Here is a 13,057-nt window from a genome sequence, read left to right as displayed (position 1 = left end):
TGCTATTTTAATTATAAGGCATCTTTCCCTTATTTCTTCTCTCCAGACTTTCCACTTTGCTTTTTCTTTTTTCTTTTTTTTTTTGGACATATCCTAAATATCTTCAATTTTCAGTATTTAATGGCAAAATACATACAGGCAAGGACTCCACTGCAGGCTACTGTGGYGGGCCAGTGATTATTGTGGATGCTGTGATTAATGTGGCACCCACAAGTGAACAATGAGGAGTTCACATCCCTTTCTAAATTGGATTACCAGACCCTGGCTTTCCTTCAGACAAGGGCAAAACGTGTTTGTACCACTTATTTCATTGGCCATTAATGCTGTTCCTAAAGGACATCTCATTCAGATGCAGTTTCTGCTGCTCTTTCCRCTTCATCTTTTATACAGCCATAGACAAAACCATCAAATCTGTGCAGTTTCCTGTAACAAGTTTTTCCCACGTCTTAATGACTATAATAACCAGAGTTCAGAAAGATACAGCTTTTATTTCAAAAACAAATCTGGAAGAAGRTAGGAGCTGCTAAATTGGGTCAGAGATCCACATAGCCTGAGGTCCTGGTCGTCACGGTGGGGAGCAGCTGGCAATTCAGGAAAACCACCGAAGGACAGAGCATGGAGTGATCCCTCCCAGGGCACTCCTCCTGCAATCAGACTTCCTCCAAATTGCCTCCAGACCACCCTGCTTAGCAACCACTGAAAGCTGCMCTAATAAAAATATATCTTATTTCTCCCCAAATCCTTTTATACCCTCGACCTCCCCAGCATCCTGTGACGAGTTCCACACTCAAACCAGAGCATTTTGCAGGGAATTAGATTTTTTTTGGTTTTTTTTTTGGAAGCTGCTGCTTGCTAACATTGCTGGGAGAAGCCTGTAAATGCTCATGGAGGGGAGCCATGGGTGGCAGGGTCAGGTTCTTCTGCCTCAGAGCCAAGCTGCAGATTCAGAASCGGCTGGGCGGCCTCGTCCCTGCGGGAAGAGCAGCGATGCTGAGTTGGTGTTTTGTGCAAGGGGGAAGAAAAACACCCCCACCCTTCCATTTGTGCCATGGGGTTGGTTTGGAAGCAGATGTRAGATGGAGCTGGGAATTGTGGCAGCACTGCCAAATGAAGGCTCCCTGGGGCGGCTCCAGAGCAGTCTGGGACTGTCTGAACTTGCAGAATGTGCCCTGTTTGGGGTTTTTTTTCCCCTGCTGGGTCATTTCCTCCTCCAGACAGCCTGGGACAGCCAGAGAGGGCAGGCAGCAGGTACCTGGCAGCAGCTGCAGGTTCAAGTTCAACCAGAGGGTGTTTGGCACCTTTTTAGGTGCTTTAAGCATGTCTGGTTTTCAGGAGGAGCTGAGCTCCCTGAATCTCCTGAAAGTCATTCGTGGCATTTCCTCTGACAGCCAAGRAGTTGTGTTTATTTTAAAAAGCAAATTAAATGCAAACAACAACATTTGCCTTTTTCTTTYATGAGAGCAAAGGCTCCATATGGAACAGGCTCCAGTGACAGAGYGTGACCATCTTGTGGCAGGAGACACAGCACTTCACTGAAGAGAGAAATATGTTCTTTGTGGATGAAATTTTGCCCCTGCAAGGAACAGCCATTCCTGCACGGATTTTCCCAACATTTATCTGTTCTAATAAATCCTGTCCACACTAATCCTTGAGTGAGCAAGTTTCACCCTTGCTCTTCACACCACAGCCTCTGTTTGGGGCAGATGATTTTTAATTTCTGTCATGGGAGAGATGGTCTAAACAAGAAAATCTCCAGAATGGACCCTCCTCCAACTCACAAACACATATAGAGACCTATATAAACCTATGTAACAAACAAATTGGCTGCTCCCATGAAGTGCTTGTGCAATCATTCCTTTTCAAGTAATATATAGGGCATTTGTCAACTTAATAAACACATTAATTAAACATTAAATGAACAACATTTCTTTACATCAGGTAAAAAAAATCACTGCATTTATGCTTCAAATATCTGTGGAGCTGTAGCCCATAAATCAATATAGGAGGATGGGAGTTCTTTGCCACTTCTTGCCTGTCATTATTTTACCTGTAATAAAATTCAACCAGGCCCCAGCCTGGAGTTAAGCCATTGAGTTGGAAATCTGCAATGCACTCGTGGAAAACCCCACTCCCCTTCAGGCCATTGTACACCACGGGGCAGCTCTGCTTATCCAGAACTGCAGAAACATCAAAGCTCTTGCCACCTTGGAGAAGAGTGAAAAAGGAAACAGTGTCACCAAATCTCAGCAGTATTTTATCTCCAAAAATCCCCGTATCTATTATTTTTGTGCATGGGTTTTGTTTGGTTTTTTTTTTGGTTTTTCTGAAGAGTCATATATCTCCTGTCCACTTTGCAAATCAAGGACAACTGATCTGCCAGATTTCTGGATGAATCCACCTCATAACAGATGTTTTTACACCCCAAAAAAAGTGGAAATCACATATTTTATGTGGATTAGCATAAACAGCCACCTCAAACAGAACCTGGAACTGTCCCTCTGGAACCTRTGGCCCTGATACTGCAGTGGACACATCTCACCCAGGACACACCACACCTAATTTAATTTAAGCAGGGAAGTGCCCATGGAAGGGGTGGTGGAAGCAGATGATYTTTAAKTCCCATTCAACCCAAACCATGYCATGATTTTCTGATTCCAAGTATATTTCTCAGCGTGTGAGATGATGCATTCCCCAGGTTCACATGGAATCTCACTGAATAGTCATTCYTCCACTAGAGGAACTGAATCCCAAAAAATGAAGGCAGATGTGGCTGGACTGTGTTGAGCTTACCAGCAGTAAAACTGACTCCATACTCATCCTGGATGTGCCCATCCTCAGCCAGATCAGCCAGGGAGGCRTTGGACCACTCAATGCCAGCTTTCTTCCCATCAGGAAAAAACACGTAACCCACAGAGAGGCTGCAGGGGAGAGGAATGGAGAGGGTTTCAAATTCAAATTCAAAATTCAAAAACAGCGGCACACAGCCAAGAGATTGGGATTGTTCAATCTGGAGAAGAGAAGGCTCTGGGGAGATCTTGGGACAGGGCATGGAGTGCCAGGAGGGAAAATGCTTGTGCAATCAATGAAATGCTTCCCACTGCCAGAGGGCAGGGATTTGGTGGGATATTGGGAAGGAATTCTCCCCTRTGAGGACAATGAGGCCCTGGCATAGGTGCCCAGAGAAGCTTTGGCTGCCTCATGATCCCTGGCAGTGCCCAAGGTCAGGCTGGATGGGGTTTGGAGCAATCTTGGTGCCATGGACATCAGTTTTTAATCTTCTGGATGCAGTGAACACCGGCCAGCAAGGCAGGACTCTGCATGGAATGCCCTGGCACAAGAAACACCTTCTCCAACAGCTGGAAATGCCCAGTTTGTACATCTAAATCATCCAGACAGACAGGCAGCTGCATCAGCCCTCAGCAATCGAGGCAATGGGAAGTAAAACCTATCTTGGTGACTAACTGGGAGTAGGGACCAAGAGGGTGTGGATGGAAATKGGGCTGCCCAGGTTCAAAGCAAGAATGTGCACACAGGTGTCTTGCAGAGCAGCTTTTCCAGCCTTTCAGATGCATGGTTTCAGCAAGCTCAGCTTTGGTCACTTACTGCCTTGTGGTGGCYGGCATGTTAATGACTGTTAAATGTGCTGCAGTCCCATCCTGCAAGGGAGAGAAAGAAAAAGCAGCCAAAAGTGGTGCAGAGGCATTTCTGAGGGTCCTTCACCAGCTGCACCAAGAACAAACACTGGATATTGTGCAATGTGTTATGGCCTCACAYTCTAAAATGCTCTCACCACATCTGCCAGGAAAATCTGACTGCAAACAAGCGCAGGAATATAAACCAAACACACTCGGGACAAATCAAGGACAATGGGGACAGCAGAGAGTCCACAGCGAGAGGACGCAGGAGGGAAAAAATGCCTGCAAAGAAGTGCAAAACTGATGTACTTTGACCAGACTTCTAACCTGCATTARTCTATGTCTGGGGAAAATCAGGGAAAAATACTAAGAAGAAACTAGAATGTCCTGGTTTTACTAATTTCTCTTCCATCCTTGAGTCTGGCCTCTTCACGCTCCACTTGGGCTGCTCTGAGGCAAATTTAAGTCTCCTCTTTGATGCTGTCAATGTACAGACACTCAGGGTAAGAGGACTCCAAACTTCAATTTGCAATGAAATTCTTAACAAAATCAGGTGGCTTTTTAATGAGGAGCAGARCAGGCACAGTCACTTTGAGTCCTCAATAACTCTGAAGAACAGGCAGAGTTTACTGCCTGGTTACACACATTGTAGGGCCAAAGCTCAGTTATAGTAAAAGGTACACAAGCACCTGTTAAATCAGCATTTSCACAAGTGGGATTTTCCAAGCTGTGCTTTTGTGCTGGCCCCATATATTTGGGAGAAGCACTTTGATTCTGAATTCAGTCTAAATTCCTGTAACGCTGCCTATAATGAGAGTTTTGATTTACGCCTGGCTTGGCAAAGGAAATGCCTTTTCAGGAGCATCTGCTGGGYTTGGCTGGCAGCTGGCAGGGCCAGCCCTCAGCATGTCCCTGGGCTGTGTGCTCCCAGCAGCCACAGCTCTGCCTCTCCTGCACACAGCAGAGCAGGGAATTATTGCTCAGCACAGCCAGAAATATTTGCTGAGCGCTGTCACAAAGGCTTAGGATGCTTCGAACACCTCAGGCTTCCCATTAATGTGAATCAGCACTGCAGCAACCCCACAGAGTGCTGGCTACTGCAGCAGCTGAGAAACTCCTGTCAAGCTGCCTGATTTTCCTTTAGAAAGCAAAAACAACCAGTTTCAAGTTATCAAAACAACTTTTGCTGCAATCAGTGTGGTGAAATCTCAGTTTTTACACACATAGCTCTGCTTTTGAGAGCTGCTCCCAACGCTGGTCTGAGTTAATGGTGCCCAACTTCTGGTTGTATGCCATGGATGCTCCCAGTTCCTGATTTCTGGTTATTTAAAYACTCCTGACAAGCTCAGAAACAATTCCATGGTTAAGCAGCACATTGCCATGTTAATACCTACCTCAAAGTGTGCCAAAATCATGACATAACGGTGAATCTCAGCCCAGTTCCGGATACCTGCAAAAAAAGAACAAAACCCCCCAATCTAAAGTTCACCATTCCTGGGAAATGTGAACTAACAGTACCTGACTTGACAATAACTTTGGATAAATAAATACCCAGCAAGTGATGACATGGTAAGCAATGTATGTCCCCAAAATAAGGATGGATTTCCTCTGGAATGTCTTAGCTTCATGCCCAAACATGGACCTGGTTATTTTTACAGTCTCACTGCCCTGCCAGTGCCAGCTACACTGAAGGTGTTCCCAAGGGAGGGAATTCTTTCTGGAGCTGTTACCGTAGGAGTGGCTCCGAACGCCTTTGAGGGAAAGTTCCATTTTGCCGTGATTTTCTATTTCAATTTCTCCCACAGAAAGGCCCCACTGCTCGTGGCGGAAATGYTGTTCCCTTTGTCTGGAAGAAAAAAGGGTGGATCAGCACAGGCAAAATCTSCAGGTCTCCTCAAAAAGCCTCAGTGCCAATCTTCATCTCAAAATGAAGGAGATTTCAGAGCATCTGCACCATGGCTATCCCAGATTTCACACATCAGCAATCACTTTTACATTTCCCAGTTACTGTTACATAATGAGACACCTGAGAATGAAACAACAGCAAATTTTCACTCTGACAGACTATAAAAACAGSCTGTGTTTGCAGAAATGCTGAGCTGCCACACAGCTGCTGCTTAGAACTCAGCAGGTATCACCAAAGACCACACATTATTGATAGACGTAATTTCTGCTTCTATTTATATAACATAGTCTCGATTCTCATGGTTTTAGCTTTCCAAAGCTTGTATAATGTTTAAAACACCACTTCAGCTCTTTCACAGAATTATATTCCTTTTCTCAGATATACATGGGCCATTGACCTTGGCAGCTGCCTAAACCAATGAAAAGAGACAGAATAAAAACTATTTCTGATGCTGAAGGTTTTACAGATCTGTGGGCAGGTCTTTTCACCCACATATCAGGAGATCCCATCTGCGTGCAGGATCCTCCAGGTTTGGTGTGGCACTGAAAAYAGGAGCCTTGTTCTTTATTAGAGCACTTCAAATTAAACCCAGTTCTAAAATCAGCTATAACATCTTTATCTATCCTGAAAAGATTGGTAGAAAAGATTCTCATTAACCCCACAAGACATTAATCTTGCCTCTCACTTTTTGACCCTCTGGAAGAGCTCGATGGTCCATGGCTCCTGGGCTAAGGCACGTGCAAATRTGCTGGGGTTACTGTCAGCATTAAAGTTAAAAACTTCTGTGAAGTTCTCCCAGCTAGGAAAAAACACAGGGAAAAAAATGTTGTTAGCATTCAGCTCATACTAGGCCATGTTGCTACTTGGACAGTGGCAATCTTYGTATTTTATTGGAAAAATTTGATTTTTGTAATTTTAAATGAGCCATGAACTCACATCCCAAAAGCAGAGATGAAAAACTTACTGCAAAGAGAATTTAACTGGTACAAGTTCTCCTTCCTCTTCACTCCACTGCTGYCTGTAGGGTCCTTTCCTGCAAGGCAAAGCACTWTAATTTTATATCGCTCCTAACCAAMCAACCAAATGTTTATTACAYGTTTGGAATTGGATTGAATAGGAGACAATGCAGAAGAACCTGTAATAATGTACARTATCAGATATATTTTCATTCCTTAAAAATCAAAGTGTGTTGGTTACCAAGTAGCCTTTAGTTCAAGCTGGTTAAATTATTTCTTCCCAGATAGTGCTGAAAAAGCCTTGGTTTTACATGTAGATAAACAGAATTAGGGAGTGCTGCAATACCTGAGTAATCCATCAAAATTTATCTTCCAGCACATTTGGGGCTCCAAGTATTCCATAGTGAGACCTCCTCCCCTCCAGATCTCTTCAGATTCATCTCTCACCATCATGTTTGGATGTTGTGGGTGCTAAAACGAGGGAACATTTCAGTAAAACATTTGCTTAATTCAACTGTGAGGATACCACAAAGCAGTCTTGTTATMCTAAACATTATTAAAACCCMAAMTAATGCACATCAATCCTCTCTCTTYTTTTTCTGTACTCTTCAAACAGGATTTCTCCTGCTTTTTCTGGTTGTGGCTACATAGTGAAACAGATTTGTGAATGTAGAGGGAGTTGAGTGCAAAGGGATTTATGTCAGGTCTCCTCTCCTTCTTTACTATGCAGCCAGCCATTAACAAAAAARGAAAACCTGCAGGCAAAATATCTGATTAATACTATCTGATTAAGCTTTCTTTTCAGCAAGAATGAAGCAGATGTGYATATAACTCATTAAAAGCTTTTCCTTCTCTTTTAAAGAGGCAATTCCAAATGGTTTTTATAGCCCTAAAATTAAAAAAGGGGGAAAAACCAACCATAAGCAGAAAATAGAACTCATTAACCATGTGCTGCAATTTATTGGGAAGACTGGATGCTCTAATCTTTCCTGGGAGATTTACCAAGCCATTTTTTAGAAAATATGCTGKTTTGTGCACATTATGGGAAAAGGGAATGAGTGTCAGATCCTGCTGAAATAGGGACAAACCCAGTACCCTGACCAGTCTACCCCTGCCTTTGGACACAGCATCAGTGTCTTATTGGTGGGATGTTAATGAAGATGCAGMGAACATTAATTCTGGCTTAGGATTCCAACAGAGGTTCAAGATGGGAGTTAAACACTGCTCCCGAATGTCATCCCACATCGCACTTACTTCAAACTCCCCTATCCCATCGAGCCTCAGGAACAGCCACATCTCACAGAGGCCAGCGGGACGTCGGGCCAGGCGAGTGATCACAAARGTCCTGTTGGTCTCTGCAAAGCCAGTGAAGTACAAGGAATCGAGTGCCTGGGGAAAGGGAAATGGATTTCATCTCCAGCGGGAGGCAGGAAAGGGAGGGGAGAAGGTCAGCAATCCTTTGTTTTTCATAGGCTTCTTTTCAGGGAAGAAATTTTACTTTCACTTTTTGCGTTTCATAGCAGGSACCCCGATCCAGGGGGATAAAAGTGTTCTGAACGAACGTGGGGATGATGGGGATGATGGGGATGGAAGTTTCGAGACTGGGGGAACGTGGGGCTGCTGGGGAATGGAGTGCCAGGGGAACAGGGAGATGCCAGGCATGGGGGAGACAGGGATGCCAGGGAATAAGAGTGGGGTGTCCCGGGTAAAAAGCTCTCCAGATCGGGGGTCCCAGGCCACTCACGTGGGGGTCGGCGCGGAGCGGGCGCGGCCGGCGCGGCTCTGCGGTGCTTGCGGCCGCCGCTCGCTGCCTGGAGCCGGGGCAGAGCAGGAGGCAGCCCAGGGCCCAGCGCTTCAGCGGCGCCCAGGAGCCGCGGGTGGCCACTCGTCCGGCCCCGAGCAGCGCCAGCAGCGCCGCGGCCACCAGCGCCAGCAGCGCCGGCAGAGCCGGCATCGCGGCTGCGGAGCGATGCGGGGTGCGGAGCGATGCGGGGTGCGGAGCGATGCGGGATGCGGAGCGATGCGGGATGCGGAGCGATGCGGGATGCTCGGTGCGGAGCGATGCGGGATGCTCGGTGCGGAGCGATGCGGGGTGCTCGGTGCGGAGCGATGCTCGGTGCGGTGCGATGCTCGGTGCGGTGCGGGGCTGGCTTCGGCCGCCCCCAAACCCCGCCTCGGGGCCGCTCCCTGCCGTGTCCCGGGATGGATCGCGGTCATTTCCGCGAGGGGCTTGTCCAACTCTGGGAAGTTGCATTTGCTGCTTTTATTTACTACGCGCTGCAAGGGAAGTTCAGGCAGTTSTCTTGGAAAGACGCGGCCGAGTTTCTAGGAAAACGTGCAGGATAAGTGATGCGGTGGAGAAAAGTGGGGTTTGGGCTCTTTCCCGGGGATCCCAACTCTTTGATGCAGATTGCTGAAGGACAGCCAGTTTAAGATTAGACAGTTAAATAAGTGTTTTCCAAAGAGGGTGGTAAAAYGCTGRCACAGGYTGSCAGAGAGGTGCTGGATGCCCYRTCCCTGGAAACATTCGGAGGCARCTTTGAGCARCCTGGTCTTGYCMAATATGCCYGTGCCAGGGRGRACTTGGACTGGATGACCTTTAAAAGGACCCWTCCAAYTCAARCTRTTCTATCAGTCTATGACTTCTRATCCTGTTTTATTGRGGTTTTGGCATACATAGGTCRGCCCAATTCACCYRAGGAACCAAAAAACCYCACCCACAGCAGGCATCTCAGCATCTCTTCAGCATCTCTTGTAGGTACCATTCCTAGGAGCCATATTTTTGAATGCTTTTGGTTGGCCACACAAAAGATCTTTTTATTCCTTKTACAAGTAGCAAACATTTAGTCTCATTTCTCTGTGCTAAAACAAACACAGCTTCTCAGGAGAGGGTGAAGTGCAGCTCATCTCACCTTGGAGAGCCCTGGGGCTCTCAGAACCTGCACTTTCTTTGTCTCCTGGGCGTTTTGACTCCCTGTTAGCTCTACAAACTTCTTAGTGGACTCCCTGTTAGTTGAAAAAGCATTTATTGTACATTTTTATGCCTTGTTTCCATTGTGTTCAGTTTGGTTTTATAGCCACCTCTGCCCTGGTTTAACAGATCAGTGCTTGTGGTTTCTTCGATTTTCTTCTTCGAATGCAACTTTGTTTTAATAACCTCCTGAGCTCTGCTGCTCCTTTTTGCCCTTTATCCAGTCTTACCTGATTCTGATGTGCACTTACACTGCCTCAATGATCTTGTTTCTATCGTTCTTTCAAAAGCTTTTAGTGTGTAAGATGTTCCTTTTAAAACCTTCTTAAAAAGGTTCCTCAGGTTTACACAGTTCCCATTTTCTGAGACCAGGCACAACTGTTCTGTGTTGTTTTACTGCTGTCCATGGGCCACATCAAATCAAAAGGAGAAGGRCAGAAGGCACCAGAGACTCAGACAATGAGGTTCAGAAATTAATTTCTGTAAATCACTGTTGCTTCAGTTAATATTGAACAGGCACATTTTAAAGTTAAGCTCATACAGTAGGCAGAGAGCCAGAGGGATAATRAGGCTATTTTCATACTTCAGATTGTGCTGTGGAGGGATTGAAAACAGCCTAAAACAGAAAGAGATGTGTCACAATGTTATCACTCTGCACCTGCAGCACGGCAGATGGGGCTCAGTCCACAGAAAGGCTGCAAAGGGAATGGATTATGAAAAACAGCTTTTCTTTTTTGCTAGAATTTAAACACATTGTTGACACAAAGCAATGGTCAATGGGGAAAGATCTGCACAAATGGCAAACCTYTGGGACTTTACAAACATGCTCATAATTAAATCCTGAGCAGCTCGATTCTGCCTGAGGTGGAAGGGGCTACAACAAATGACAGCTCCTTCTAAACTCTTCCTTTCATTCCCCAGTGCAACACATGAACTTTGCSACCCTTCCCCAAACTGTTGTGAGTCCCTACACAAATGATTTAAATTTCAATATTTGCATTTCTGAGGGGTGTGACTATTTCATGTGTTCTGATAYGCGATGCATTCCAAAGCTCCCAGAACCTCCCCAACCCATGGTGAAGGCATTGTGTGTGTCCCTGCAGAATCTGTACCACAGATAAGCTCTGTTCCTTCCCGWGAGGACAGGAAACATGGAAACAATTTGTTTCGTGCAACGTTCTGTTTCCACATTTCTTAGGTAATTTGTTTGAGGACTCAGAGTTATCTCTGGCAAACAATTTATCTTGGCAATGCCATTCCTGGTGGAAATGAGTTCCAAACTACTGGGACTTGCAGAAGAACTGAAGTCCTGATGTGCTGAGAATGTTTTTAGTGTGAAAACACCACCACTGTGTGTATTAAAATAAGGGCTGCTCCACATGTTTAGCAAAAGTGTGGGGAAGAAAACACTCAACTGATTTGGTTTTAAGATCAGGAGAAAATGAGGAGTCTGCGACTGATGCACAGTGCTAAAACACAAAGAAAACACAAGCTGAACTCAAGAATTCCTGGTTAAATTAAATTAAATGTAAGCTTCTGCATAAGCATATTGGTAAAATAAGACTACACAGTACCTAACATTTTKGTAACTTCTGGGTCACTGTGGTACATCAGCCATCCTGAGATAAAAGCATAAGAACAGTGGTTTTCTCAAGGGTTAAGCTCCATAKAATATAATATCATATAATGTAATGCAATATAATATAAACAATATCATATAAATAATACAAGTAATAATATAATACCATCTCCATTTAGTTTTCATTCCTGCATAAATGACAATTAGTTACATTAAGGAAAACACAGAAGGAGAAGGAAGTTTCAGAAAAAAATCAGTCCTTATGATTTTGTGTCTGGAGATTTACATAATTGTATTTGAACAGCAGAGATACTGGCATTGACTGATTTTCTTTTAGCATCTGCAAGCAGCTGGTGGGAAATAGAGGAAAATACATAAAATCAAGCTTTCCATCCCAGAAGGAGACAAACACAGGCGTGTGAGGAGATGTATTTTATTGCAGCTATCAACACATACAACCCTTGTGCACTGGCTGCTCGTATCCCACTAGATGGTGGTCATGCTACAAGAAAAAAAGGACGTAGGAGCGTGCCTGAGTTGTCATCGTTTCTGTTTGTCATCCTTCAGCTTTTTTAATGTGTTTCAAAAATATCCTCAGCTCACACGCTGCAAGGTTTGTTGTTTTGCCTCTGTTTTTTAAGCTACCAGGTCTGTATTTCTCTTAATGCACAGTGGGAAATTCTGAATGAGTGKCATGTAGTATTATTTCCATATCAAATAACTTAACTGCTGATGTTTTAAGCATTGTGAACAACTGCTGAACATGCCAAATTCGACGCCAAATCACCTGAGACTCTTAAGACGTGAAATCACAGAATCCCAGAATGGTTTGGGCTGGAAGGGACCTTAAAGCTCATCATGTTCCAGCCCTGCCATGGGCAGGGACACCTTCCACTAGRTGAGGTTGCTACAAACCCTGTCCAACTTTGCCTTGAACACTCCCAGGGATGAGGCACAAGTTAATGAGGGACTGTAATGAAATATGACCACGAAAATAGTGTAGACATAAAGCAAAAATTCTTCATGGAGAAACTGAAGTAAMACCCACTGCATCCGTGTTCAGCTCTCGCAGGGCACGATGATAATCTGCTGCTGGTGAGGAAGATTCCAGGAGGATACAGATCCTCAGGGATGCAGTAACACCATGGGGGATCACTCAGCAGCCTACAAATCCAAATTTACTCTCAAATCCTGAGTCCATGAGGTCTCATATGTCAAACTGTGGGTGCTGCAGGTGACCCTGCATGGGTCAGGGCAGCCTGGGCTCCAACCAGGCTGGGGATGAGCAGATTGAGAGCAGCCTTGGAGAAGGATTTGGGGGTTTTTATGGATGAAGGTGGACATGGCCCAGCCGGGATCCCCTGTGCCCTGGGCTGATCCCCAGCAGGAAATAGGGGGGATTCAGTCCCTGTGCTCAGGTGAGACCCCACCTGCAGAGCTGCCCCAGCCCTGGGGCACAACACAGGAAAGATGTGGACCTGCTGGAGAGAATCCAGAGGCACCAGGGAGGTCAGAATAATGGAGCAGCTCTGCTTGGAGGAAAGGCTGGGAAAGCTGGGATTGTTCATCCTGGAAAAGAAAAACTTCAAGGTGACCTAATTGTGGCCTTCCAGTGCCTGAAGGGAGCCCACAGGAAAGATGGAATGGGACTATTTATAAGAGCATGCAGTGACAGCACCAGAGGGAATGGCCTCAAACTGACAGAGCAGGTTTGGCTGTTAGGAGGAAAGTCTCCCATGTGAGGGTGGAGAAGCCCTGGCACAGGATGCTCAGATAAACCGTGTCTGCTCCTGGATCCCTGGAAGTGTCCCAGGCTGGATGGTCCTCGGAGCACTCTGGAGCAGCGAGAGGTGTCTCTGCCCATGGCAGGGGTGACACTGGATGGGCTTGTTAGGAAAATTAATCCACAGGYTTATGTCCAAAAAGGAGACAAAGGAGTCCCACAACTTTATTCACCAATAAAGGGAGAGGTCATGGGCATTTCCCATGGGGTCTCTCAAATTCATAGAG

The 13,057-nt window shown here is 45.5% G+C and overlaps 1 protein-coding gene across 1 annotated transcript; it reads right to left on the bottom strand.

Moving 5' to 3' along the window:
* Window positions 1-420: 420 nt before the first annotated feature.
* LOC130583426 (uncharacterized) lies at window positions 421-8,701 on the bottom strand. The gene is made up of 11 exons (XM_057382755.1): window positions 8,242-8,701; window positions 7,752-7,886; window positions 6,844-6,968; window positions 6,506-6,574; window positions 6,227-6,340; window positions 5,366-5,481; window positions 5,030-5,085; window positions 3,604-3,656; window positions 2,791-2,918; window positions 2,048-2,204; window positions 421-970 (listed from the first exon to the last, which is right to left on the bottom strand). The coding sequence occupies exons 1-11, from the start codon at window positions 8,449-8,451 to the stop codon at window positions 883-885; spliced, it is 1,251 nt and encodes a 416-aa protein (XP_057238738.1). The 5' UTR covers window positions 8,452-8,701; the 3' UTR covers window positions 421-882.
* Between the last annotated feature and the right edge of the window lie 4,356 nt (window positions 8,702-13,057).

Source organism: Malurus melanocephalus, unplaced genomic scaffold, assembly GCF_030028575.1.
Source record: "Malurus melanocephalus ecotype Western Australia unplaced genomic scaffold, MMel_1.1 scaffold_585, whole genome shotgun sequence".
Classification (NCBI taxonomy): domain Eukaryota; kingdom Metazoa; phylum Chordata; class Aves; order Passeriformes; family Maluridae; genus Malurus; species Malurus melanocephalus.
This window is presented reverse-complemented; position numbering and strand designations above follow the sequence as displayed.